The sequence below is a fragment of the Hydra vulgaris genome, chromosome 09 (assembly GCF_038396675.1).
Source record: "Hydra vulgaris chromosome 09, alternate assembly HydraT2T_AEP".
Lineage (NCBI taxonomy): Eukaryota > Metazoa > Cnidaria > Hydrozoa > Anthoathecata > Hydridae > Hydra > Hydra vulgaris.
The window spans coordinates 50,154,468-50,181,020 of NC_088928.1; the positions used below are offsets into that span (position 1 = coordinate 50,154,468).

General features: G+C 26.7%; 2 protein-coding genes and 1 non-coding gene across 4 annotated transcripts in view; 2 read left to right on the forward strand and 1 right to left on the reverse strand.

Moving 5' to 3' along the window:
* The window catches only part of LOC100214601 (claspin), a 29,360-nt gene extending 20,135 nt beyond the window's left edge, over positions 1–9,225 (reverse strand). For both annotated transcript variants that reach the window (XM_065805989.1, XM_065805988.1), the window contains exons 1-2: positions 8,158–9,225; positions 1,871–1,940 (exon numbers count right to left, since the gene is read on the reverse strand). In XM_065805989.1, coding sequence (XP_065662061.1) covers positions 1,871–1,940; positions 8,158–9,024 — 937 coding nt within the window. In that variant the 5' untranslated portion in view covers positions 9,025–9,225. The remainder of the gene's footprint in view (positions 1–1,870; positions 1,941–8,157) is intronic.
* A 9,719-nt stretch (positions 9,226–18,944) lies between these two features.
* On the forward strand, positions 18,945–19,427 carry LOC136085549 (uncharacterized). Its single transcript, XM_065806865.1, has one exon. It carries the CDS (start codon positions 18,945–18,947, stop codon positions 19,425–19,427), a length of 483 nt encoding a protein of 160 aa, XP_065662937.1.
* A 2,337-nt stretch (positions 19,428–21,764) lies between these two features.
* On the forward strand, positions 21,765–26,184 carry LOC105849469 (uncharacterized). The gene is made up of 4 exons (XR_010641097.1): positions 21,765–22,013; positions 22,120–22,169; positions 22,359–22,501; positions 22,666–26,184. It is a non-coding gene; the product is annotated as an uncharacterized LOC105849469 (transcript).
* Positions 26,185–26,553: the final 369 nt, after the last annotated feature.

Genomic DNA, 26,553 nt, shown 5'->3' on the forward strand with positions numbered 1-26,553 from the left:
CCAGGGCGCCGAATATAAAGGGGCGAAACTAATTGGTTATTTTACCCTTTGTTTTTTTTTGAATGGAGTTAAATTGAGCTAGGGGCGCCGTAGAAATCTAGCCCAGGGCACTGGTAGTGCTAAAACCGGCACTGGCCACCATAACATTTATCACATATAATAACAGGAAGATTTGATATAGCACAATAGAAAGATTTTAGATGAGAAACTTATAAGAGATGTTCAATAAAAATCCATGTAATTATATAACTATTGCAATTATATAACTATTACATATGTAATTATATAGATTAATTATATAATTATAGATTAAACAGATGTAATTATATGTTATTCTTTAAGTTTCCAAGCTACAAATTAAACAGATGTAATTATATAGAATAAATATTCCTTTATTAGTTTTATTATTAAATTTTTCTATCAGTATATATTTTTTGACTTTTTCAAATCTAAAACAAGTTGACTGGGCTAGGTCATTAACATAGTTACAGTCAACTTTCTTTAGCCTAATATAAAATTGTTTCAGATTTCCAAAAATTCTAAATCTGGCATAATTCTGGCATATTCAGTAAGTTATCAACTTTAGCCACAGAATTTATGCAACTCTTTTTGAAGAATGATGTCATTGTTTTGATGAAGCCAAATCAGACAAAAGCAAGTATTGTTTATCATTAAAATATTCTTCAATAAAAGGCAATTTTCCTTCATGGTCACATCTTTGGCACATTGTTTCTTGATGGTCATTACTTTGCATTGAAATTTTTTCATTTTATGGGAACTAATGCTAGCTAACATTTATAACAAGTAAATAATCAGTGCAGTCTAACAATAGAGATTTTGAGCAGCATGCATTTGGGAAACTCCATTATGGTGATCAGACATGATTTTAAAGCGCCTAATCTGTTTCTCATTCACTTTTTTTTGACAAAATGAATGAAAAACACTTTAACTCTTTTATAATCAGGATAATGTGGGAGATGGTTGGTTTTAAATTTTTTCTATTTGAAAATGGTTTGAGGTGAACTTCTTTCTATAAGATCAATGTCCTAAACAAAATTTGTAAATTTGTTTTCCATAAGCTTCTTGTTTTGACATTTTTCTTAAAAATTTGTAACATTTTTACAGAACGTAACATAAATTTAAAAACGAGAAAACCTGTGGGTGTACCTTTTTTAAAGCTTCAAACTTTTCACATATTTTTATAGAACACTGTTAATGATTAACTGTGTGGAAATGTTTATTCTTTTTTATTTTCCTTAGCTAATGATATTAACTAATAAAAATATAAATAAAAAGATATTAATAAAAATAGATATGCTTAAATATGTCATTTAAAAATATGCAATTGATATAAATATGTTGTCATCTCTTTAGTTAAATTCATGAACTTTTAGTATATTAATAATAATCTATATTTAATATAATATATATCTTCGTATAATTAAATTTTTTTTTTTTCCTTCTAAATTCACCTTCCCAAGGCCCAGAAGGCCACTACAGATGAGGAGGCTACTTAATTGTGGTTATAACCCTCTCAACTCTTTAAACTCGAAACAATAACCTTAACGAACAAGGACGCTGCGCGGATAAACAAGTTGAGCGCTGAAATAGTTCTATTTGCAAATTTTAATTCTAATAATAATTTGTAAAACTAAAAGACCAATGAAAACTTAAATACAACCTCCAAAATCAATTTAAAAAGATTTTACATTAAGTCAGATCTCACAGTTTTTTATTTTAAAACCGAGTGCAGTGCTCTAAAAAAATTAAAAAACCCCTGCTTTTTTAACTTGAAATTATAATAAAATAGTAACATTTAAAAGACACATTAACATTTAAAAGGATAATAAAATTATTAACTAAACAATACCTCTAGACATTCTTTGCAGTTCACTTTTTACTTCTTGAACTTCACTTTTACAGACTCGCTTTACTTTAATCTAAAATAAATTTAATATAAAATTTATTTTATTTTAATTTAGCACCTATTTTATTTAATATTAAATTATTTATTAGTATAATATAGAAATAAACATTATTATATATTAATAAATATATAATATATTTTTTGAACTACCCAATATCATTGTTCTAATATGAAATAATATGTAAAGAACAAAACAACAAAGCATTGCTGGATAAAGTCAACGGAAATGGATTCATCATCAGAAAAACAAATAAAACAAACACTAAGTAACAAAATGTACCATATATTTTACTTCAATAAAGCACAACATTAATTAATTATATAAAAAAATATAGATAAACAGTAATTAAAAAATCTAAAAAAAAACTGACCATTAATGATAGTGATACACAAAAACACAAAAAATGGACATACAGCCTCTTGGTTCTTGGTTGACACATTAATGAGATTTTACTGCAATGCCTTTATCAAAAGTATAACTTTATCTAATTTTTTGGTTGTGACAGTCAAAACTGCGAACTTAAATTTCTAAGCTTTTGTTCTAACAATTGTGTGACTAAACATAAAATACCAGAAATACCAATTTAATGCCTAATCTTTGGACCATTTTGAAAAATAAAGGCCAATTCAATTAAGTTGTGAGCAAAATATTCTAAGCTCGAATTGTTTAAAATGTTTTTTTAAATTATTAATTTATCAAATAGATTTTTAAACATTGAATTAAAATGTCAAGAGGCAATTTTGGCGATCTTTTTAAGGGTTTCCCATAGGGTTGGTAAAAACCCAGATTTTTTAAAAAAAACCTGGCCCAGTATGTTATTTTGAGTAATTTTAGATTTTATTGGGTATACTTGGTTTTTTCGGGTTTTATTTTTTATTTTTTACTTTAACTTTATTAAATATATATTTTGTATAATGTTATTTAATAATTTATAACAAGAATAATTCAAATTATTTTAAAAAAGATTTTTAAACATTAAAAAAATTTTTTTTACATTAAATCTATATGTATTGATATATTTTAGATTTAAAGGTAATATCTTTTTTAATTAAAAATGTCAACGAGAAAAGGGAAAAAGAAGGCTGGAGAATGGGGGAGGAAGTAACTGAAGTTTCAATTGAACTTCGAATTTGAATTTGAAATTCAAATGAACAAACTTGTTTCATGGCGCAGCAGCCTTGTTTATAAAGGTTTGTGTTTCGGAGTTAGAGTTAAGAGAGGGTTGTGACTACAATAAGCCTCCTCGATTGTAGTGGCCTTCTTTTCTCGATTGTAGTGGCCTCCTCGATTGTAGCGGCCTTGGAAAGTGAATAACATAAAAAGTAAAAAAGTGACAATCTGTATCTCAATCTGTAAAAATATTTGAATAAAAATTGTGATAATGAATTTCCAAATAATAATTCAAATATTTGTAAATCTGCTCTGATAGCTGTTATTGTTGGTTATAATAGTTAATAATAATAGTTAATGATAATTTAGTTAATAATAATAGTTAATGATAATTTAGTTAATAATAATAGTTAATAATTAATTTAGTTAATAATGTAATAGTTATAATGGTAATAATGGTTATAATAGTTCATAAAATTATAAAAAATCTTTAAAAAAAACCAATAAAACCCAGATTGCCCCGGTTTTATTATGTTTTTTTAGGCGGGTTTTATTGAGTTTAATTAGGCAGGTTTTTTAATGCCAATGCTGGTTTCCATAATATTCTATTAACATTAGGGTCAGTTTATTATATTTCAACCAATTTTAAAAATACTTGGGGAGACACCATTTCTGATTTTTGTGATTTTTACATATTATTATTATGTGCATTATATACAGGGATCAAATAAGGCGATAGTGAATTGCGATAGCTTTCTATAAACCGTTAACTCTGGTTTAATCACTAAACTCAATAGCTGTTATTCAATAAAAAATATTTATATATATCTCGAATTAAGATATAAAATCTCATTATATTATTATTATTTTTATTAAAAATTATGATTTAAACTTAAATACTGTAATTCATTTTATCATCTCATCATTTTATCAAATCATCAGATAAAACTAGAAAAATAAAGGGCAATATAATTATTAAAAAAACAACCACTAATCACAACAATATAAAGGAATTTAGTGGAGATCAAATATTTTAAATAAAAGAAATCGTGAAATAAGATATAAAACACTTTTATATTTAATTAAATCTTATTCAATATTTTCTTAATAATTAAATACTCCTAACTCTTGCAGATATGTATACAAAATTAAAGACAGCGGAGTCTAAAAATATATTAAAACTAATTTAAACTTTTTAGTTATTCTAAAAACATATCTTTTTCACTATTATTTTTATTATCAATTAAATAGTTTCTAATTTAAAACATTTAAATTTTGAAATAAACATTTCCTTAAACTTTCTCCCTAAACAAAAATAGATTTTAATGCTTTATACAATGCGCAAATAGCTTTAGCATAATTTTTGATTTCGGACCTATAATAATAATTATTTTTTTCATAAAACTCTTTTTTAATTTATAACCCTTAAATTACCTTGTGTTTAAAAAAACAATAATTAAAAATATGTACATTAGGACCGTTACTACTTTTGCAGTAGTAAATTATTGTTTTGTTTTTTCATTAATTTTTGCAATATGATAAATTGACTGTTTCATTAAAGCAGTATTCACAGTTTTTAATAAACTGAGAACTTTAATTCCCAGATATTGCAATTTATTAACCTTATTAAGATTCTGTTGAAAAAAATTATTTTGTATTACTTTATGAAAGTTTAATTAACAGCATTTATATAAATAACAATAACAAATATTCTTGAAATTCTTATTTAATCATCTGAGAATATATTTAATGAAATTTGTTCTGTAAAACATTTATTGCTTATTTAATTTTCTTTAAAGTTTAACAATTATTGGTCAAGATTGCAAAAAAGTGTAACATTTTCAAATCAATTTTAAAATCGTTTAATGAAAATCTTTTTAATCAATTAAACAATTTGGCAATTTTAACCAAATTATATTTGGCTCTCGAAATGATATTTTTAAATTTGATAAAAAATTATTCACCGCTGTCTGAATAGGTATTATTTTTCATATTATAGGTTTAATTTAAAACACCTTTCTTTTCATAAAAAAGACTATGAATTGGAGCAGATTGGCATTTTTTGACACAGCACATGTGATGAGTAGGTGGTACTGATAAAAGAGTTATTAATAAAATGTTTTTTCAAGGACCAATTGGAAATCAACCTTTGAAGATTTAAAAAAAAATCTTTAAAGGTTGATCGAAAAAGATAAAGAAAACTGTAAAAACATCATGTATATAGCATTTTTTTTATCTTAGTTTATGCACATTTTTTTTATCATAATGGACTTTTAACTAAAAAAATTTAAAATAGTTTATATTATTATTTGTTATAAAAAGTCAATCCTAATTTTTTTAAAAGAAAATTGTATAGAAACTTATTAAAACAAAATTTTACTAAATATATTTTTAAAAATCTCTTGATTTAAAAGATTTAAATTTATTTTTATAATTCTCTATGTACCTGACACCAAAACAGCTAATACAAATAAAGTATTTGAGAATGTTACTGCTATTAAAAAAACTTGCAGATATCATTATTTCTGAGCAAATGTAATATCAATGAGCAGTAAATTTGACATTTTTGACATGCTGGAAGATATTTGCTTTCAAGAGTTATTTTTGAATCAATAATCCTAAAGTTGCTGATCGGGTATAAGTGCATTATTTTGGTGAATTTTTCGTGGAAAGATAACATATTGTTAAATTTGATTCTGCTTGTGTCAGTTGTTTACAAAATGGTGGAAAATATTTCAAGTATCCAATTACACCAGATATCCATTGCAAGCCTTGTTTTAAATAAAAAATGCTTAATGCAATAGCCTAATGTGAATTTGATGTCATAAAATTCTCTTTATTATTTTTATCTTTTAAAGACATTAACTTTTTTAAATTACTGCAATAATATTAATTACCGCAAAACGAGTTAAATGTTATTTAACTTATTTTTTATTAATACTTTAAGGCAATGTTTTTTTATTTTATTTTTTAATATCAAATAATAAAATTTAATATTACATTTTTAAAAATGTTTGATATTTACAAATTGCTTTCTTTTTATGACATTTGCATAAATGAATTAAATTATGTTAAATTTTTAAATGATTATTTCATAAATTTGCGGCTTTGCAACTACAAATGATTTTTTATTTAAAAAAAATTAGTGAGTAAAATTAAAAAATTACATTAATTTATTTACTTTATTTATTAAAAGTTTATTATTTTTTAAATGATTTTGTTGTGAAAGCAAAGATTATTTTTCCAACATCATTTATTAAAATTATATTGCTTATATATTGATATATATCTTTTATAAAAAAATAATCACTGACTTAACTTGTGTTATATAAAAAAAAAAATTTGACTTACATTTTGTGAAAATTTTTGATGCGGCCGTTTATTCAAAATTTAATTTTGAGTAAAAAAAAAAAATTGTTAAGTAAGGAAAACCAAAAAAACAATTGCGATAAAAATGAGCTCATTTTTTTTAACTGCCCCTTTATTTGTGCCCCTATCCACTATCCACTAAAGACCAGATTAAGGAGAGGGCAAACAAGATTTTTTTTTTGTTTTTGTTGAAAATGACTTGGTTACACCCCTCACACGGGCCAGTAGGCAGGTTAGAGCAGCACTGGAAAATAGGGCTATTTTAAAAGGCTGGCATTTTTAGTGCAAACATGACAAGTTTATAAAGTTCGCATTTTTATGTAGTTGGATCTAATGACCTTATTTCCTGGTTAAAATTTACAATGATACATAGGCAATATACTTTTAAATACATTTGAAATATATATTCTAAACTGCAACAAGCTGCTTATATTTTGCCCATTCATTGCAAGCAGTAGTAACTAATCAGAAAATGTGCCTGTAAAGACTTGTTTATGAATAGAAAAATACTACATTTAACTTTTTCGTTTTTTTCAAAAGTTAAGGATGTTATAATTATCAATAAAAACCACTTTTTTTAAGAGAAAACTATCCAAAAAATTGTTCTAAAAAAAATTAGACACTTGAAAGTGAGAAAAAAGTTATAAGGCTCTAAAGTAGTCTATTTTGAGCATTTGTAAATCAAAAGGCCAATGCGTTGTGTTTATAAAGCTATAATTATCAATATCTACATCTATAGCTATAATATAATTTCTAAACTGGTGTACTTGAAAGACTGAAATTTTAAATTTAACCTATCTACATAATAATAATATATCAGAGAAAGTGTCCCACAAAATCAGAGATAGTGTCCCACAGGCCATTAGTTGAAATATATTGAACTGAGCAATCAGTAAAGATAAAAGATTCAAAGTTTATTATTCAAAACGTAATTAAAAACTTGATTTAAATAAACTTAGCATTTTAGTTTTTATGAGTTTAACTTTAGTTGAATTTTAGTTTTAGTTAAGTTCTTTGTCTCTTTTGTTTAGATTTATTTTCTTTTTTAAAATAAATTTTTTTCAGTGTATATTTAAATTTTGAAAATGTGTCAATCATCAAAACAATGGTCAAATCATCAAAACAAAATATTATTTGCCTTCCTGACCAAAGCCTGCTATAAAAGGCTCAAGACATATTTTACACATTTTAAACACACCTTGAGATCACTTGGTAAAACTAACCACTTTAAAAAACCATTAACAGTATATTTTATATAAATAATTATTGAAAGAAATAATAATAAGGTAAAAAAATAATACATTTATCCTTAATGGATTCAAAATAGCAGACATATATTAAAGATGAGGATGTTAAATATGATGTTGATGATGAGCGAAATGTATAACAATTTAACTATATTAGCATTCGAGAATGAAAATGATCAACATGTTTTACACATCATAAAATGATCAACATGTTTTACACATCATAAAATAAGATCATGATATTTTAGTATCATGTGTTTCATGACGTTAGAATCAGTTTCAAATTCTTCAATATCCAATTGATCATTACCAACATAATATTTGCTAATATTTGAATTAACTTTTTTCTTTTAGTGATATGCATGATTTTACATTTTTGTGTAATTACTAGCATACTCGAGTCATTGGACTAATTAACAATAGGATTTAAATTTTAACTATTTATTTATATGAATGTTGTATGAACTGTAGTTAATAAAAGCCAAAAATCAATGCCAATTTACCTTTTTTTTATTAGGAATATCAATAGATTCTTTTATATTATATTCTTCATCTTCTTCACTTTTCTTAGTTTCTTCTTTAAAATCATCACATATATTATTGCTTGGGACAAAATTTTCTTCTGATTCCTTTTTACAAAATGATTCATATTGAGAAGACAAATCTTTATTATCTAAATTGGCAAGCATAATGTTTTCTGGTTCAAGATAATTTGTAACTGTTTTTTCACATTCAGTATTTGGTTTATTTTTTTTTTTCTTTTTAATTTTGGTTAATAAATTATTCATCTTTTCTTTTTTGATATGAGATCTTTCTGAATATTTTCTATTTTCATGGTTAGTTTTTTGCTTAGGGTAATCCTTACTTTTGGTTTTTTTTGAAATTTCTTCATCACTACTATCATAAAAACTAAACTTCTTTTTCGTAGGATTTTTAGAATTATCAGACTCAAAAATAACTGATTCAACATGCTCATTTTTTAAAAAATCAGAATCCTTAGATTCATTGATGATAGGTTTTTTTAAACTAATAACTTCATCTTCAGAATCGCTAGAGACAGCTAGATTTTTATTTTTATTTCTTTTTGCTTCAGATGATAAATTATTTTTGAATTTCTTTTGTTTTGTTGATAAAACTTCATTTTCTGAATCATTATTGTCGTCATTAGTATTTAAAGTAGGTATATTTGTACTTAAGTTACTGTCAACAGAACTGTTGTTAATATCAATCAATGCAACATTATCACCAGATGTTTTTTCACTAAAACTTAATTCCTTTTCTAAATTATACGACTCAAATTCTTGACCTTTCAGGACAGGAGGTTGAAAGGACCCCTCTATAGACCCCTCTGTTGTTTCCTCTACCATCATTAATAAATATTTTATAGAAATTTTATTACTAACTGTTATATGTAGTTCATAAAATTACGATGAAATTCGTTGATATTTAAAACGTCATTGTGTATAGTTTAATTTTCTTATAATTATTTGTTTGATAATTTTTTGATACATTTTTGATTTTGCTTTGTCAAACGATTTATTTCGCGCTCAATCTTAAAATTATTTTCCGTATTAATTTTTACCGAAGATTTTTGAGTTCTTTTCGATTTTTCAAATCGAGATGCGACTTTTTCGATTTTTCGATTTGAGATGCAACTTTTCCGATTTTTCAAACCGAAATGCAATTTTAGAATCAAAAGAATTTTTGAGTTTTATTTTTATTTTTTTATTTTCATTTTTTTTCTATTTTTGTTCTTCTCTTATATATTAAATAAATTTATACAATAAGATAGTTAAGATTAAAAAAATCGTTATACAGTAACAATTAAAAAATCGTTATACAATAACAAATATAATAAAATATATAAGTATAAAAATAAAAAACATAATAAATAGAGCGCGGAGACTCGCAGAAGACCTTTAGGTTTTATCATCGAGAACCGCTCGTGAATATTAATTGCATTAAAATAACATTAAATAAAGAATAAAACAAAACTGTCAAAGAAATAATTTGCGAAAAACATAGGTTTCGTAATATAATAATAAATTTCGTAATATATAAATAAATTTGTAAAGAAATTATAATTGATTCTTATATATAAATACAAAGTTTGTATAAAATAGTACTTATTTCATAAGCACATAAATAATGAATCCGATATTATTGTATATAACATTATATAATAAGTTTCATATTTTCATAAAATGTTAAAAATATAGATAAGTCTTCAAAAGATAAAATTATTTCTTTAAGTTTTTTTGTGAATGAAAAGTAATTGCATTCATGGGAAAAATCAAAACTTTTCAAAACTATTTTGTTCCAAAGAAAAGTTCCTCGAAATGCGATACATGACTTTCCAAAATTAGTTAGAGAAAAAGGTTGCCGAACTAGATTATCATGTCTTAAGTTATATTTATTTGTTTCTTTCAAGGTACATAAGTTATGAAAGGAAGCAGGAGATGTGTTAGTTTTACATTTATACATAAAACAAAGTATATTAAAAATATTCAGTTGATAAATATTAAGAATTTTCATTTGAAATAAAAGTGGTTTGGCATGAGCAAGTCGATCTTTATAATTAATAAGACGAGCAATATGCTTCTGCTGACGATAAAGAGGTAGCAGTTTAGCTTTGTTGGTATTACCCCAGGCAATGTTTGCATAATTTATATGGAAGTGGATTAAAGAGAAATATAATTGTCTTAAACTGTACCTATTTAAAAAGTTTTTAGCTTTATACATAACTCCTATATTTCGAGCAATTTTCTTCAACTAAGGTTTTCATCAATATAGATATCTAAAAAGTTAGTAGTTATTTCTCTTTTAATTTGAACTTTGTCAATAAAAAGTAAAGGTATGACAGGAGGCAATAACTTTTTTTTTGAAGTTTGGTGAAAAAGTGTCGAATTTGTTTTCTCAACATTGAATGACAACTTATTTTTTTTAAACCAGTTAGAAACTTTTGTTAATTCAAGGTTCATATTTTGGAATAATGTCGTTATGTTATTATGAAATAAAAAGAGATTAGTATCATCAGCAAACATGGCCGTCATTAAATTAGAGGCTTCAGGAAGATAATTAATGTAAATTAAAAAGAAGAGGGGTCCTAGTAAAGAACCCTGAGGGACCCCACATGTTATATCTAGTAAATTGGAACGAACATTTGTATTACTATAAACAAACTGTTTATAGTATCATTAAAATATTTCCTTTAATACCATAAAACTCAATTTTTTTAAATAAAATTATGTGGTCGATCGTATCAAAGGCTTTTGAAAGATCAATGAAAACGCCTAACGTATATTGCGATCAGAAATATTGCGGGTAATTTGTAGCATAGCGTGTTCGGTTGAGTTATTTTTTTTAAATCCGTATTGATTTTGACACAGTATATTATTTAAAAATAAATGGTTGAAAATTACATTATATAATATTCTTTCTAAAATTTTAGAAAAAACAGACAAAATTGAAATTGGACGATAATTTGAAAAATACCCTGTTTTATTGAACAATGTAAAACTTGAAATAGAATATCTTTAATGACTTCATACGAGTCTATAATAACATTGGAATTAACATCGTCATGACCAGCTGATTAATTATATTTAAGCATTTTTTTAAAACGTTCAAATTCCTCAAAGGATACCTCAAAAGAACTTAAAAACGAAGTAATTGGAAAAGCGTAATTATTTATTTTATTTGTCGGTGTAGAAATTTTTTGGGCTAGATTAGGACCAACTGATACAAAAAAAATATTTAACTCGTCAGCTATCACACTTTGATCATAGGATGTTTCTTCATTAATTTTAATAGCTTTAGGCAATGGGCTCGTTTTTAATTTTTGCATGCCAGTGAGTTCTCTAAGAATTTCTCATGTACGTCTTGAATTAAGATTGTTTTTCTAAAGCAAATTGAAATAGTATCTTCTTTTTGTATTTTTTTTTTTGTCTTTCAAACTCTTTGGTGTGAGTTTTATAGAGAACTTTACTTAGTTCAGTTTTTGTCTTTAAATATTTTATTTACAATTCTTGTTTATTTTAGAGGATTTTATTAGTTCTTTTGTGATCCATGGTGGCATTACACTTTTAGTTTTCTATTTACTGTATGTTTCGGAAAATTAGCATCATATATTTCATAAAACGTTTTGAAAAATGCATTATAAACTACATTAGCGTCAGCACAGGTATTTATTTGTTTCCAATGAAGAAAAAATAATTGTTCTTTAAATGTTTTTAAATTAGCAGCAGAAAAGGATCGTTTTTTAAATGTTTGTTTTTGTTGCAACACTTTAACTGTGTTGATATTAATAGAGAAAAAAATAGGGAAGTGGTCCAAGATGTCACTTTTAATAATACCTTTTTTAAGTGATTTGTTGAAAACATTAATTGTCATAATATTGTCAATTAGAGTTGTTGACGTTGGAGTTACTCTTGTTGGTTTGTTATTTATGAGAAAAGCACCATGTTCGAATAAATCATTATAAAATTTTTTAATGCCATAATTAGTGTGGTATAGGAAACAATCCAATTTTAAGTAACCTATTAAATAATATAATTTATTTTCATTAATGCTTTTTTTTTATAATATCATTTATATATGTTAAAATTTTCTATTGTGCCAGAAGGTGGGCGATAACAACAACTTATAATTAAATTTTTTTTTGTTTTGTTATGATTTCAACTGTTAAGACCTCATTATCGCCATCAGAATTGCTCATGTTAGTTCTGTTAATATACTGTAAACATTCTCTAATATTAATTATTAAACCATCCCCTCGCTTTCCTTTTTTTCGATCTAAGGAAATTATATTGAAACCTGGTAAAAAAAATATCAGATTTCAAATTTGAGTTATCAGAATTACACCAGGTTTCAGACACGCAAATTAGACAAAAATATTAAGAGATTCTTTCATGTTTAAATAGAAATTTTCAAAATTTTTTGATATGTTTCTTATATTAATATGTAAAGTGTTAAAGTATTTGCAATTAAGAAATTCTTTTATTTTGTTGGCGTAGTAATCGGAGCATTTGCTTTGTATAGTATGTGCTTCACTATAATAATTTAAGTCTGGATCTGATTGGTTATTAAATAAAAACTCATCAGTTTGGAAAATTTTATAACAAAGTTTAAATTCGTTAGAATTTATGGAATCCATTTTAAAGTTTTGTTAAACCTTAAAATAAAAGAATCTCCTCTAAAAATCGCGCCTTATTAACTTGTTATATACAACCTTTGCATATTTACCTTTAAATCGTAAATCCTTTGCAGCCGTAAACAATTTTTTCCGCAACTCGGTTGTCTTTTCGCTGAAGTCCTCATTCACATATATTTTTTCTTCCCAGAGTTTTGTCTTTATATATTTACTTAGTACTGTTGATTTGTCCTTAAAATTTAAAAATTTGACAACAATAGTTCTGTTTTTTTTTAATAGTATCATCTTTATCAATTCTTCCAACTCTATGAGCCCTTTCAATAATGAATTCACCTTGAAGATCAAGCTTTGTCTTTATCTTGTCACGGACTTTTTCTTCACAATCGTCCCAACTTTCATCAACTGATTCTTCTATAACGGTTATCCTTAAATTATTTCTTCTACTTCGGTCTTCGATCTCAGCCAATTTGTCTATCATGTTTTTCGTTAGATTACTTTCTAAGTTTCTCTCAGGTTTATTCCGATCAAGTAACTTTTTTATTTTTAATAAGTAACTTTCCTTGTAAGTAATATATTTTTTCTTTACGAGTATTTTTCTTTAATAATATTTTTCTTTACGAGTAGGAATTTTAGCCTGATTTGTATTATTATCTAAATTACACGTAGTTTAAATTTTTTTTTTTTTTTTAATGGATTTAATGATTTTAAAAACATTTTAGATTGACTTCTTGAAACTAAATACTTCTAATTAGAGGGAAGGAACCTATTTTTTTAAAAATACTCGGACTGTCAAATTGTTAATGGGTTTATTTTGTAAAGCATGTTATTAACTTATTTTTAATGCAGTTCACTTCCCCAAGGCTAAAAGAGCCATTAGGAGGCTACTTTATGTTTTTAATTGTAGTTGCAACGCTCTTTAAAACTCCAAAAAACGAACAAGAACCAAAGAATAACCCTTACGTATCAAACTTGTCAAAATTGTTCCAGTATAGAATTTATCAAGATCACTAAAAAGCTATTTTTTTAAGGCAGTTAATCATTTTTTCTGCCTTGAAAAAAAAGTTGTGTACAAAATTTTCCGATTATAACTTTCTGTAATCTAAGAATCAAATTTAGAAATAAATGTTAACTTTCTCTTGTCTAATCAAAAAATAAGTTGTTTTTTTATTATTATAATTCCCTCAAAAAAAAAAGCTGCAAAAAAAAAAGCTGCAAGCAACCACTATTAAGTAAGAAGTTAATAGAAAATAAAGAATACAATTAAAGACCAAGGAAATGGTTGACAGAAAAGTTATAGGTTGTATGAGTCAGGAAAAAAGAAGATGGGAGAGAGTTCCAAAGGAATGAAGTGCGTGGAAAAAAAACTTGATGAATAAAAGTTTTTAGAACATGAAGGAACAGATATAGTTATAAATAAAATCAGTCAGCTTTAGGGTAGTAGTATGTAGTGCAATGATAAGATGAATCCAAAAAAGAAGTATGAGATAAAAACTTTATAGAGACCATTGCATGGTTGGAACTACCTAAAGGATGAACAAGAAGAAAATGAACACATGCTTGGGTTAGAAAAAATAAATCAAGCAGTGAAGGTAAGTGATAAGGGCTGTCTGGAAAAGGGTTCACAAATTTAACTCCCTGAATAAGAGGTTTAGAAATGCAGAAGTTATATGTCAGCAGAGTCAGTGTGGTTAGAGCCAAGCCATTCAGTGTGTTAAGCATTTAAGTCATCAACAGCAACATTATCGGCAGACGGCTAAAGAGAAAAGCCATTACTAATTTTATCAGAAATTTCAAATTTTCTGATAAAGTTAAATAAAAAATTAAAGAGTGCAGACTTGAGAAGAACAAGAACAATATAGAACAAAGAGAAAGGTGATGGAGTGAAGAGGTGCTAAGCAAAAGCATATAAAAAATGGTCAAAGAATTAAAACCGGATTTCTCGACAAATAAGTGATTTGACACATCAATACTGAGACCTGAAAAAGAAACAACCAAAATTAAACCAGTCTCCCAAAAAGCAAGCTAGTTTGGTATACTTTGCAAGAGGTAAGATTAAAGATCTGGTAACTTTTAATCCAATAAACCGCTAACAATTTCTCTATAGATCCACTGCAAATCCACTACAAAAACGTTTGCTTGTTGTCTTAATATTTTGCCTTGATTATTACACCTTTTACAGTCACTAAATATTGATGATTTTGTTATGTCAAAAGAATTTGAGACAAATTACTAAAACAGTTTTATGCGGAGATAAAGCTTAGCAATTTATCAAAAAAAAAGCTTTAGTTCACTGCAACCATAATTTTTCTGGTCTGGTGAAACTTTTACGGAACGCAAATAGTTGTTGGATTTCAAAATACTGGTTTGTTTCCATTCGACATCAATAAATTTGATTCGTTAAGATTGCAAATTCTTAATACATTTGAAAAACCATTATCTCAACCTGATTATTCTTCATCTCAACCAACAGAACATATAACATTACCATTAGCGCCAGTTCCAGTAACACCATATTAGTCACTGCCTTCTAAATCTACAGCAAAAACATTTTGTATCAGCATACATTGTATAGCAATGTATGCTGATGCAAAATGTATATATATAATAAGATGAATTTGCTTGAAAAAAAAACAATATCTCTATGGCATCATCATGTGTATGTGGGCATTTAATATTATCTTTACGAATCAGCGAGAAAGAATTCAATTAAAGAGTGTCGAAATCAAATATAATTTCTCAAACTTCTCAAACTCAAATATAATTATGTATAATTTAAATTTATACTTCATATAAATAAAAGAGGATCATGAAGGTATGGTTTTGGATTTTTTCAGGTAGTTTATTGAACTAGCAAAAGAATAAATTTTTAGTTATAAATTGTACTATTGACAGTAGGTAAGTTGAGTTTGCAGATCGTATAATTAAGAATCATGTAATGTATAATATAAGAAAACTTTCAAAACTTTTTTAACTATTAAAAGTCGTTTTGCTTAAACTGTTTTGTTTTGAATTTTCGTATTTATGCTATTATATTTAAAAAAATCGGCAAGATTAAAAAACAAAATTTTTTTTTATTATTGAAGTGAATAGTTGCGACTTTTGATGACTACTACCTTACCACTCAGAGAATATTGCACATTAAACCTTACCACTTAAAGAACATCGCACATTAGATCTTACCACTCAGAGAGCATTGCACATAATCACCAAGGTACTAATGCTTTTGCTACAATATTAAAATAAATTCTTCTATAAAACTTTTTGTAATAATTATTAACTTGCCATAACTTTCCCCTCCGTTGATAGTTCTATATTGAAAGTTGCTACGACAAAAGTCTAACAGATGGACCATTTTACATACTAAGCTCCTCGTGACCCGTCTTCTGGGTCCACTTTTGCTTTGTAAATAAATATAGTCTAAAGTAAAGAAATAGTGGTCGGTGTGGAATAAACTTACCAAGACCCGTATTTTACGGCTCCGGACAGCTAATAAATAGTATTATTAAATAATGTGGCAATTCTCATGGTCAAATCGCTGTCTTTATTGTTATAACCATCGCTGGCTCGTCGCTAGCCGATATCCCACCGGGCAGGAGCTTTGATGCAACTGTTTCCGAGGAATACCGTTTGCTACAAAATTGTAATATGTAGGTATTGACATGCCGCGTTATTATTTCAATTTTAAACTTGTATAACCCTTTTGAAGAACTAAAAATAATTTTATTTAAAAAAAAACTAAAAAAGGTTTTTGCGAGTAAAGCGAGTAAATGTAGCAATAACTGTAACTAAAAAGGATACTCTACGACTAACTAGTCAGCAGGTAGTTAGACTAGATAAAATTTACTTGATAGTTTAACGTAAGGAACCCGTCTGAAAATTAGAGCATTATTATTTTGACATATTAACCTTAAATCCGCCATCGCAACCACAGACTTTGCCTTATTATTATTTATTATAGATAAAATTTTTAATAAAAACTTGACTTTTAAGAAAATGAAACTTTTAAGTGTTCAATCTTTACATAAATTCTGTATGTTTGTTTAAAAAATTTATTTTGATAATAACTCATTTTTCATATATTTTCATATTAATATCTAAAATATTTATATTCAAAAATGATAATATATCTATATAAACAAGACATTATATCTTATTTTAATATTAATTTTTAAAGTTACATAACTGTGCAAAAACATCAATGTTTTCATTTTACATAAAAAGTTACTGCTACATAAGGGGTCGTCCATTATTTACGTCACGCAAATTTTGACCCTTGTTGACCTCATCTACACCCCTTGTTCCAAAATCGTAACTCTTTAGTAACAAATCCCATACGAGTTGTCACAAAACAACTAAACTCTCTCCCTCCCTCTTAGATCGTAGCGTAATTTCTGAACAACTAGGACGCGTATTCATATTTAAGGTTATGTTGAGAAAAATTTTTGGCGTATAACACCGAAATTAAGTTTTTTGGCGTATAACACCGAAATTAACTTTTTCGCTTGTTGCGCTCTCGTCAGTGGAGGCTTTATAAACATTAGGAATATTAATTGAAATAATAAAAGAAAAAAGATTGCTGCCCCATGCCAAGCCCTCAGTCGATGTAGCAGCACTTCCTAGTAGCAGCAGGCTATAAGATAGTCGATGTAGCAACACTCCTTTGTAGCAGCAGGCTATAAGATAGTCGATTTATGTACTGAAGCCAATAAATATTCCATTTGTTTACATTAAAAAGTTTCCACTTTGAGCAAGTCACAACACGAAAGCGCAACAAGCGAAAAAATAAAATTTATTTACGTCGCTATTCTGCAACTTTAGGGGTCGTCCATAAATTACATCACGCAATTTTTGACATTTTTCAGCAAATTCCACCCCCCCCCCCCCATCCCTTCGTAACGCATCCTAACATATTAATTGAACCCCCTAATATTACGCAACAATTTTGTAACCCCCTCCCTAAAAACTTTTTTCAAAACGACTTTAAATATGATAATATCTATAAATTTCTTAGCTTCTTTGAGTTAATTAATTAGTACTTTTTAATCTGTTTAATGTATTTTTTTACCCCAAATAAATCCGCGTAAAATTGCTCAAATTATCATCGCTATCCTAAACATCATTCCAATTTTAAATAGCTATTTTTTCGATGTAAAGATGCATAATTATTATTTTTATAAATATAATTGGATTTAACTATCGGCTTGTAAACTGAGGGTTCGTTGTTCGTCTCTCGGTGGCGAAATTTTTTTGTAATTTTTTTCTTTTAGTTAGTTTTATTTTTTTTAGTTACTTTTTTTGTTGCTGCACACTTTTGTGCAACAACTAAATAAAGTTCTGCACTTGTACCATATAAAGTCAAAGCGTAGAACGTGTACTGCACATAGACTGTTACAACTGTAACAGTCCGTTAACAGGCTGCAACTACTCCGTTAAGGTAGTGGTAAGTGTATACATCGGTAAGTTAAGGTAGTTAAGGTAAGTGTACACATCGATTAATTAAGATTTGGGTGCAGTTTATTTTTACAATCAACATGTATATACATTAACTGAGGGTCGTGGTTTGGTCGATTCTTATTTAATTAAAAGAATATTTAAAACTTAAAAAATAAATAAATGTTGCGTCACATAATCGTAGACTCCCTCTTCCCCTCGTAACAAATCGTCACAAAATGGACTACCTCTCCTATCCCCCCTCCCCTAAAGCTTGACGTAATTTATGGACGACCTCTTATCCTTATTGAATTTTAGTAGGACAGGGCCAGAGTTGTTACTTAGATTATACAGAGTGCGGGAAAAGTTCGGAAGCTTTTTTTGCTTTAAAATTTTTATTGAGTAATACAATGTTTTATTATTATTTTTATATTTGTTATTTAATTCTCTCTTGAATGATGTATTAAACGTTCTTAAATGTTTTATTTTCAGATGTCTATCGAACGTGATAACATTCGTACGTCTATAATTTCCCTACATCAGCAAAATAAACGTCAAATCGAAAATTAAGCAATTAAACGTTTCAAGGAGTTGGGCCACACTAAGGACCGTCCTCGTAGTGGAAGACCACGCACTGCCAACACTCCTGCCAACCGCAAACTGATCCAAGACCGAATTCGACGAAATTTCCGTTGTTCAATGAGACAAATGGCCAGAGAAATTGGCATTGATGAGCACAGTGTCCGACATATTGTCAAAAAAGAACTTAAACTTAAGTCTTTAAAGCTTCAAAAAACCCAGTATCTAGATTACAAAAAATGTGAAACAAGAAAACAAAGATGTCAAAGGTTGTTACGTAAGTACGGTGCTAAATTTCAACGAAAAGTTCTTGTCCAAAATGATCGTGCACTTGCTTCACGGTCTTCTGAAGCTAACAAAAAAGGTCGCATCATTTCACGCACCCAGAAGCCAGCTGGAGTGATGGTTTGGGCCGGAGTGTCATTTTTGGGCAAAACAGAGCTTATTCTTGTCGAAAATGGAATCAAAATTAACGCCAACAACTATGTCACCGACATTCTTCGAGCCGTAGTGTTGCCTTGGACCCAACAAACCTATCTGAACCTAAAATTGGATCTTTCAACAAGATTCTACGCCAGCACATCGAGCAAGAACGACGCAAGAATTTTGTAAAAACAATTTTCTGGCATTTTGAGCGCCTCAGCAATGACCGCCGTATTCGCCCGACTTGAACCCACTCGACTACGCCATCTGGGGATTCTAGAGGCAAAGGTTTGTTCTAAACAGCAGTCGGTGTCGTTGAAGTCGGTGGAGTCGTTGAAGCGCGATTTGGTGAAAGCGTGAAGCAAAATCGACGAAAAAATGGTGCGCGCCGCAATTAATCAGTTCCCCCGCGGCGTCTTTAGAGCAAATGAAGGAATTTTTGAAAATGAACTTTTGTAATTAAAATTGTATATATTTTTTGATGTTCTTAGGTTATAATATTTTTTTCGACTAATAAAATTGTAATACAACCTTTATTAAAAAGTTTCCGAACTTTTCCCGCACCCTGCAATATGCAACATTGCAGTTTATAACTGCAACATTACATGTTATAAGGTAATTACAGCATTGCAATGCATAGCAGGACCTTAAAATCAAATGAATGAAAATCGTTATGGATGACAAGTAGATTCAAAAATGAAGTCAAAATGGTACACAAGCATTTGTTTACATACCAAATTTTTTAAAGTCAAAATCAAAATTATTAAGAATATTTGCTGATAGTATCAGTAAATATTCCTCTGTTACTCATAAAAAGAATCTGTTTAAGCTCAGGCAATTATAGTCCTATCTCACTAACCTCTTTCCATAAATATAATAAAAAGTATTATTAAAAAACATGGATTACTATTTAAATTAATTTTAATAATAAATAATAACCAAGCATCATGGTTTTATGAATTCAAAAAGGTTTATTACAAAGTTACTGCTTTTGAAAAAAGTAATGTGAAAACCCTTAAATTTTGCAAAAGCTTATGATTATGTTCTTTATCTTGTCATGCATAATGTCTTTGTCAATATAAATCAGAATGGGACATAATTAATAGAGATCTACAACATTAATCTTGACACCCTATTTAATTTTGCAACAAAATGATTAATAAAGTTTAAATGCTAAAAAAAATTATGTTTATATTTCATGATAACCTTAAAAGTAAATGCATGTTTCATTATATAAAAAGCTCATTAAAAAATTCACAACAACTAGAAGATCAGATTGTAGTAGTTTACTATGTGATCTGCAAGTTAATGTTTTCAATGATCTGAAATTGGGCCACCACATTAAAATATTTTTGAACAAAGTCAATATTAAACTGGGCTCGATAAATCATTTTTTAACATATCTTAATCAGAATACAATAAAACTAGTATATTGGTCTAGTTAGGCTATATTTAGAATATGCATCATAAGTATTGAATCTATGACAACTCTAATAATAAAAGCTTAACTTATAAAGTTTATGCGAACAAAAAACATTATTATTTGACACAATGTTCCATATAAACATGAAAATGTTAAAACAAGAGAATAAAACCTAAGTATTCAGCAAGAACTAATAGTTCAAATACCCAATTTTTCCGCTAATAGTGTTGTTAAATATTGGAAAAGATTATATAAAGGTACAATTGATGCAAAAAATAAATTAAAAACAAGTTAGATTGTATGTAAAATTTAATTTGCTGTTAAAGTCTTACATGTACTGATGTTATTCTTTAATTTTTATGAAGACAACACTTATCTATAGTAATATAATAAATTGATTATTGAGCTTAAAAGATTATTTGAAAAGGAATATTCTAAGATTTAATTTTTTTTTAACATCATTTTATTTATTATTTAAATTATAATTATTTTATAGTAAGGCTTTTAATTTTGTTAGATTAAAATTTTGTATATTTTTTGAGTAATATAATACAATAATATTATAGTTTTATAATAATTTGTTTTTACTGATAATGAGATATGCAAAAGTATTTTTCTTATATATTCGATTTCGTGATGTGTTTCCTTAAAACTAATTTTCAGAGAAATTTGTTGAATTTTTTTCATAATACAAAGTTAATTGAAAACAAATTTTATCTTAGTGTCTTTTTATATTTAACAATACTGTAAGTTTAAACATTTAATAACCAGTTTCATAGCAACCAGGAGTTCATAAAAGCAACAAGATCTAAATTTTGTCAAAATTTTAAAATGAAATATCTTAAGAAGCTATAATTACAGGGTTTTTTTCTTGTTTTTTTTTTTAAACAAAATTTTAAAATGATATAATTTATTATTTCTGAGACATGCTATGGCCTTACTATGGCGGTAAATACAAATATATAACTTTTTCTTTTTCAAACGGGTATATCAATTATGTGTTATACTTATAATAATATTATATTTTCCAATGTTTTGCAATAAACATATTAAACTAAAAACTTAAAAAAATAATCCTTTTTTTTACTAATTCTTTAGGAATCTCATAATAATAGTAAATGGAGATTGTTCAAAAGTTTTTAAGTCAAGTTTTGACAGTGAAAGATGCTAACCATCTATTACCTCTACTAGTTGAACTTGGTGCAACTTGTTTGTCAGATTTAAAATTTTTGAATGTTGAAAAGACCTGACTAATGTGTTACCACCTATAAAGAGACGAAAATTAGCAGCGGCTTTAGGAAATACAGCTAGTTTATCAACTGTTTTGTTACAGGACAGAGTGAATATATGTCGTATGTTGGTTGTATTTTTAACTTTTTTTTTAAAAAACTTCTTTATTAAAAACTTTTTTTTTATGTTACTTACAAAATTTTTTTACATTATTACGCTATTTTTTAGAACTATCTCCAACATTTATTTGTGAAAGAACAAATAGATTTGAAATACAGGTTGAACTTAAATTATTTTTGTAGTGAAGTTTGTAAGTAAAAATTAGATATACTCTAGAAAGTTGTTACTCAATCAATCAGTTTTAGTAAACAGCTCTATTTCATTTTACTTATTTTTGCCAAATCTATGAAGACAAAATAGTAAAAATATCTTTAAGAAAATATCTAGTTGTTTCTTATTCATTCTAGAATGTTTCAATAATGAATGCACTAAACAATCACCCATTTAAGAATATTTTAATCAGTGAAGCAGAAAAGCCTATAATGGATAAAAAAACACATCGTCTTCTTGTTAAAGTAGCATGCAGTCACTTAATTGATTGCTTTGGAAAGTGAGTTTTCAAATATTGATTTTACACATGTATTATTATTTTTTTCATTACTTCCATGTAATAGGCCTAAATTTTTTTGTATAAACTATTTTTGTACTTAGCTATTATCTTTGTTGATTTGAATTATTTTATGATTAAAATTTAACTTGATTAACTATTTATAGATATCCCCCACCAGAGTATCAGCTGGCTATGGCTAAAAGCATTGTGACAACCTTTAAATACAGGTCATGTAGAGGTGGAAATGGATACGTAAGTTTTATATTTAAACTACTTGGCATAAGAATTAATCTTAGTTTTGTTTAATCATTATAAATTATTATTATTCAATTTTTAAATTATAAATTATAAACAAATATCACAAGGCTACTTTTTGATCTTATTGGCAAATGTTGATTATTTATGAGAAATTGCAAATTTGTTTTTAGTTTGCCTAAATTCAACAACCAATTGAATTGAAATACAGTTATAATGAAATATTTTCATTCTAGAGTGTTAAATTTTAAGTTCAGTTTTGGTATAAGGAGAATAATGACTAGATTCAAAAATTAGCTCTTAAGCTTAAGTTATGTCAGTTCTTGTAATAATTTGGGTGCTTCATCTCACCTCCAAAGTTAGCTTTAAAAATATCTTATAGATAAGCAATTTTTTAAGTTAGATTTACAGATGTTGGTGTGGTATACTTGAATAGATAAAAAGTAAATCTAAATCCAAACTTATTGCAGACTCTTCTTATTGCTTAGATCCAGGAAAAATAAAACTCTGTTCTCTTTTTCTCTCTCTGGATTCAGGGATATTTCAAGCTGGACTTATGGCTTCTTTTTTTTTCTTTTTTTTTAAAGTTTTACAAAAGGAGCCCCATCAAAACTTATTTAGTATTTACAATATCTGAGATAATTTTGTTCTGTAAAAAGATTAAAATCAAATTTATTTTTGTTAAATGTTAAAGAATGAAAAGATTTATTAAATTTTGTCAGCTTTTGATGTTTAAAAAAAACAACCTATTGTGAATTTCCAATAAACACACAGATTTGACGATTTAAGTTAAATCTTTATAATTCTTAGCTACTTTTTATCAAAAATAATTCAAAAACCTATATTTTTGATAGTTATTATTGAATATAAACATTTTGAGATTAATTCAAGCCAATAAAAGTTTTACTTGAAGCTAATGTGAACAGATTTAGGGATAGACAAAGTTAGACAGAATAACAAAAAAAAAATTAGAGATAATGTTTTTAAATGGTGTTGGTGTCTTGAGACTAAATAAATTTTGAAATATTTTAGATATTTCAGTTCTGTGTATTGATTTCCACATATATATTTTTTGAGTGCATATTCATTATAATAAGGTGATGGGAGGATAACCATTATTAGATAAATGCACTTCAAATCAATTTCAATACAATTATGCTATGACATACAAAATATATAAAAAAGTTGTTTTATATTTCCTTTGCCCAAAAATTAAAAGGTATATTATAAGAAAATTTTTTATATGCATTAGTTGATACTAATTCTCTATTCTATTATTTCAGCAAAATGAAATCTTCTATTTACTTCAAGATTTAATAGCAAGAAACAGCAATGCTGGTGTTTACAAATGATTTTTTAAATTTTCTGAAGAAAAGTTCAACTAAAATAAAATAATTTTGTAAAAACAATAAAAATGGTAATTTAATTACTGATTAAAAATGTTCAAGTAAACTGTTATATACTGTTGTGGCTTTTGATAAGTTAAATGACAATACTGGTATCATATCCGCAAAACCCAGATAATGACAAGGGGCAAAATCTCTGATATAAATCTGCTATAACTCTTTTATCAGTACATCATTATTTAATGTTCTATGTATAAAAACAAACTTTGCTGCTTTTTCTTCTATTGGTAATAGATTTTTTTAAACAGATTAACTATACATATAGCTTTTATTAAATGAAGCAGATTTGGCTTTTAAATTGAATTTTATTGGAAATAAGTTCTTATAATCTTTATCTGCAAAGGTCATATACAGCTTCATTTTCATTTTCAGAAAGATTAGATCCAAAATATCTAGGTGTTTGCAAGGAAATGAGCATTGCTGTCAGTCTGAAGATATCTAATTTCCAATTTTTTTTTTCAGTTGATAAAAATGATAACTTCTTTACCGGCTCTTTAAACATTTTGACAGTCACTTTTGTTTGATCTCTTTGCAACTTATCTAGACTGGCTCCATTTGGTTTTAATATTATCAATAAATATTCTGCATTTCATCTGTATGTCACTTATTTATTATTAAACCATTTTTACAAATATTTTGAAAATGGTGCTCCAGTTATTGAAATATTTTTCAAGTGAATTGCATACATAATTTTAGTGTGTTTCAGTAGGAAGTGACAATTTTGTTCCTCCATTTTCTCTACATTTTGCTCCAGCTTGATGATTATTTCGTATATATTTTATTATTTGTTTGTGTGAAAAACTCATCTATTTTCAAAAATTTACCAACTGAAGTTGAAGTGGGCTGAGATCTTTTGATTTATTTTGTGATGCTGATAGTGAATTATCTGAAAATGAAATTACACTATATTGATTAATTTTAAACTAATATTTCGATACATTAGAGTATTTTAATTTACAAATTTAGTTGGTTTAGCAGTAAAACAAACATATTTTTTTAAATTATCAATTTAAAAATTCAAATCTTAAGTAAAGTGCAATATTTATAATTGCAATGCGGTAATTTAATTACTTAAAATCAAAATGTTGTTGATCTTTTATTGACCCAATAATTTCAAAAGTTTGTGATTGCTTGCATTTCTCTAGATTTCTCTAGGTTCATGCATTCTTTGAACTTGACCTTCCATTTCTTTTCTGCTTGCATTAAAAAATGCTATACAGCCTTTTCCTTCTGGAACAGTAACTCCTGTATATTTTAACCAAATAATACCACACTTGTGCCCAGTGTTTTGAGCCATTGTTTGGAATATCAGTAAATTTTATGTTATTAATTATACTTTTCCTAAACACACACACATGCACAAATATATATACAGGGACTAACCCTGGTCTGTTTTAGTACCGCTAGAGATGTATAAGGGGCCAAAAAAAGTGCCTTAAAATGTTTTTTGTTTTTTTTTCTTTGGCTTTTTTTTATTAAAAATAGGAAAAAAAGTTTTGGTTACAAATGCTATTTACTAATAACTAGTTATATGTTTATTTTAACTAGTTAATTTTTTCTAACTCGCCTAATGTTTTTAACTGTCATTTAATTACTAATCGAATGTTAGATTTTTATAAATGAATCAAAACTTATTACAAAACTCAGTTTTAGACAATGGAATGTATGAAAAATTTGTATTTTCGAAAGATTCTAAAGTATTCATTCAAAATAAATTTACTTTTGCTTGTTAACCATTAAAATTTAACTGTTTTTAATAATAATTTAACAAAAGTAGTAAAAGCATTTCAGTCTTAATAACATTAATTGTGCAAATTTAATTTTTGAATGAATGACATTTTAATCTTTAGCTTTGTGTTTTATTTTATTTTAGGAAAACAAAAAAACAAAATAACAAATTTTTCAGAAAGTTTTATTTCTCTTCACATTTGTTTTGACTAATAAAATATTGGCTACAATAGCTTTAAATTTTTATTAAGTTTTAATTATTTTTAAATTTCAATATCTTTAATGTTAAAAAAATCCACAGTAAATGTAACTAAAATTTTTATTTTATATATATATATATATATATATATATATATATATATATATATATATATATATATATATATATATATAAATCATCAAATTCACTGTAATTATCTCTTTTATTTAAAAGACACCTTGAAGCACTGTGACTACTATTAACAACCCTCAAGATTTAGGAAAAATGAGGTCGGCAATAATTTTCTGACCTCAATCTTTGCGAGGTCAGCAGAAAAAATTTGATACAAAGGTCTTACCATAAAACAGAAACGAGGTTGGCAATTTTTTGCCAACTTTCAACACTTTTAGCTCGACAGTTAGGTCGGCATTGCCGAATGCTGACCTTAATTCCAAGGTTTGTAT

Coding starts and splice junctions, on each gene's coding strand:
- LOC136085549 (XM_065806865.1), top strand. CDS start 18,945: ATGGCCAGAGAAATTGGCATTGATGAGCACAGTGTCCGACATATTGTC.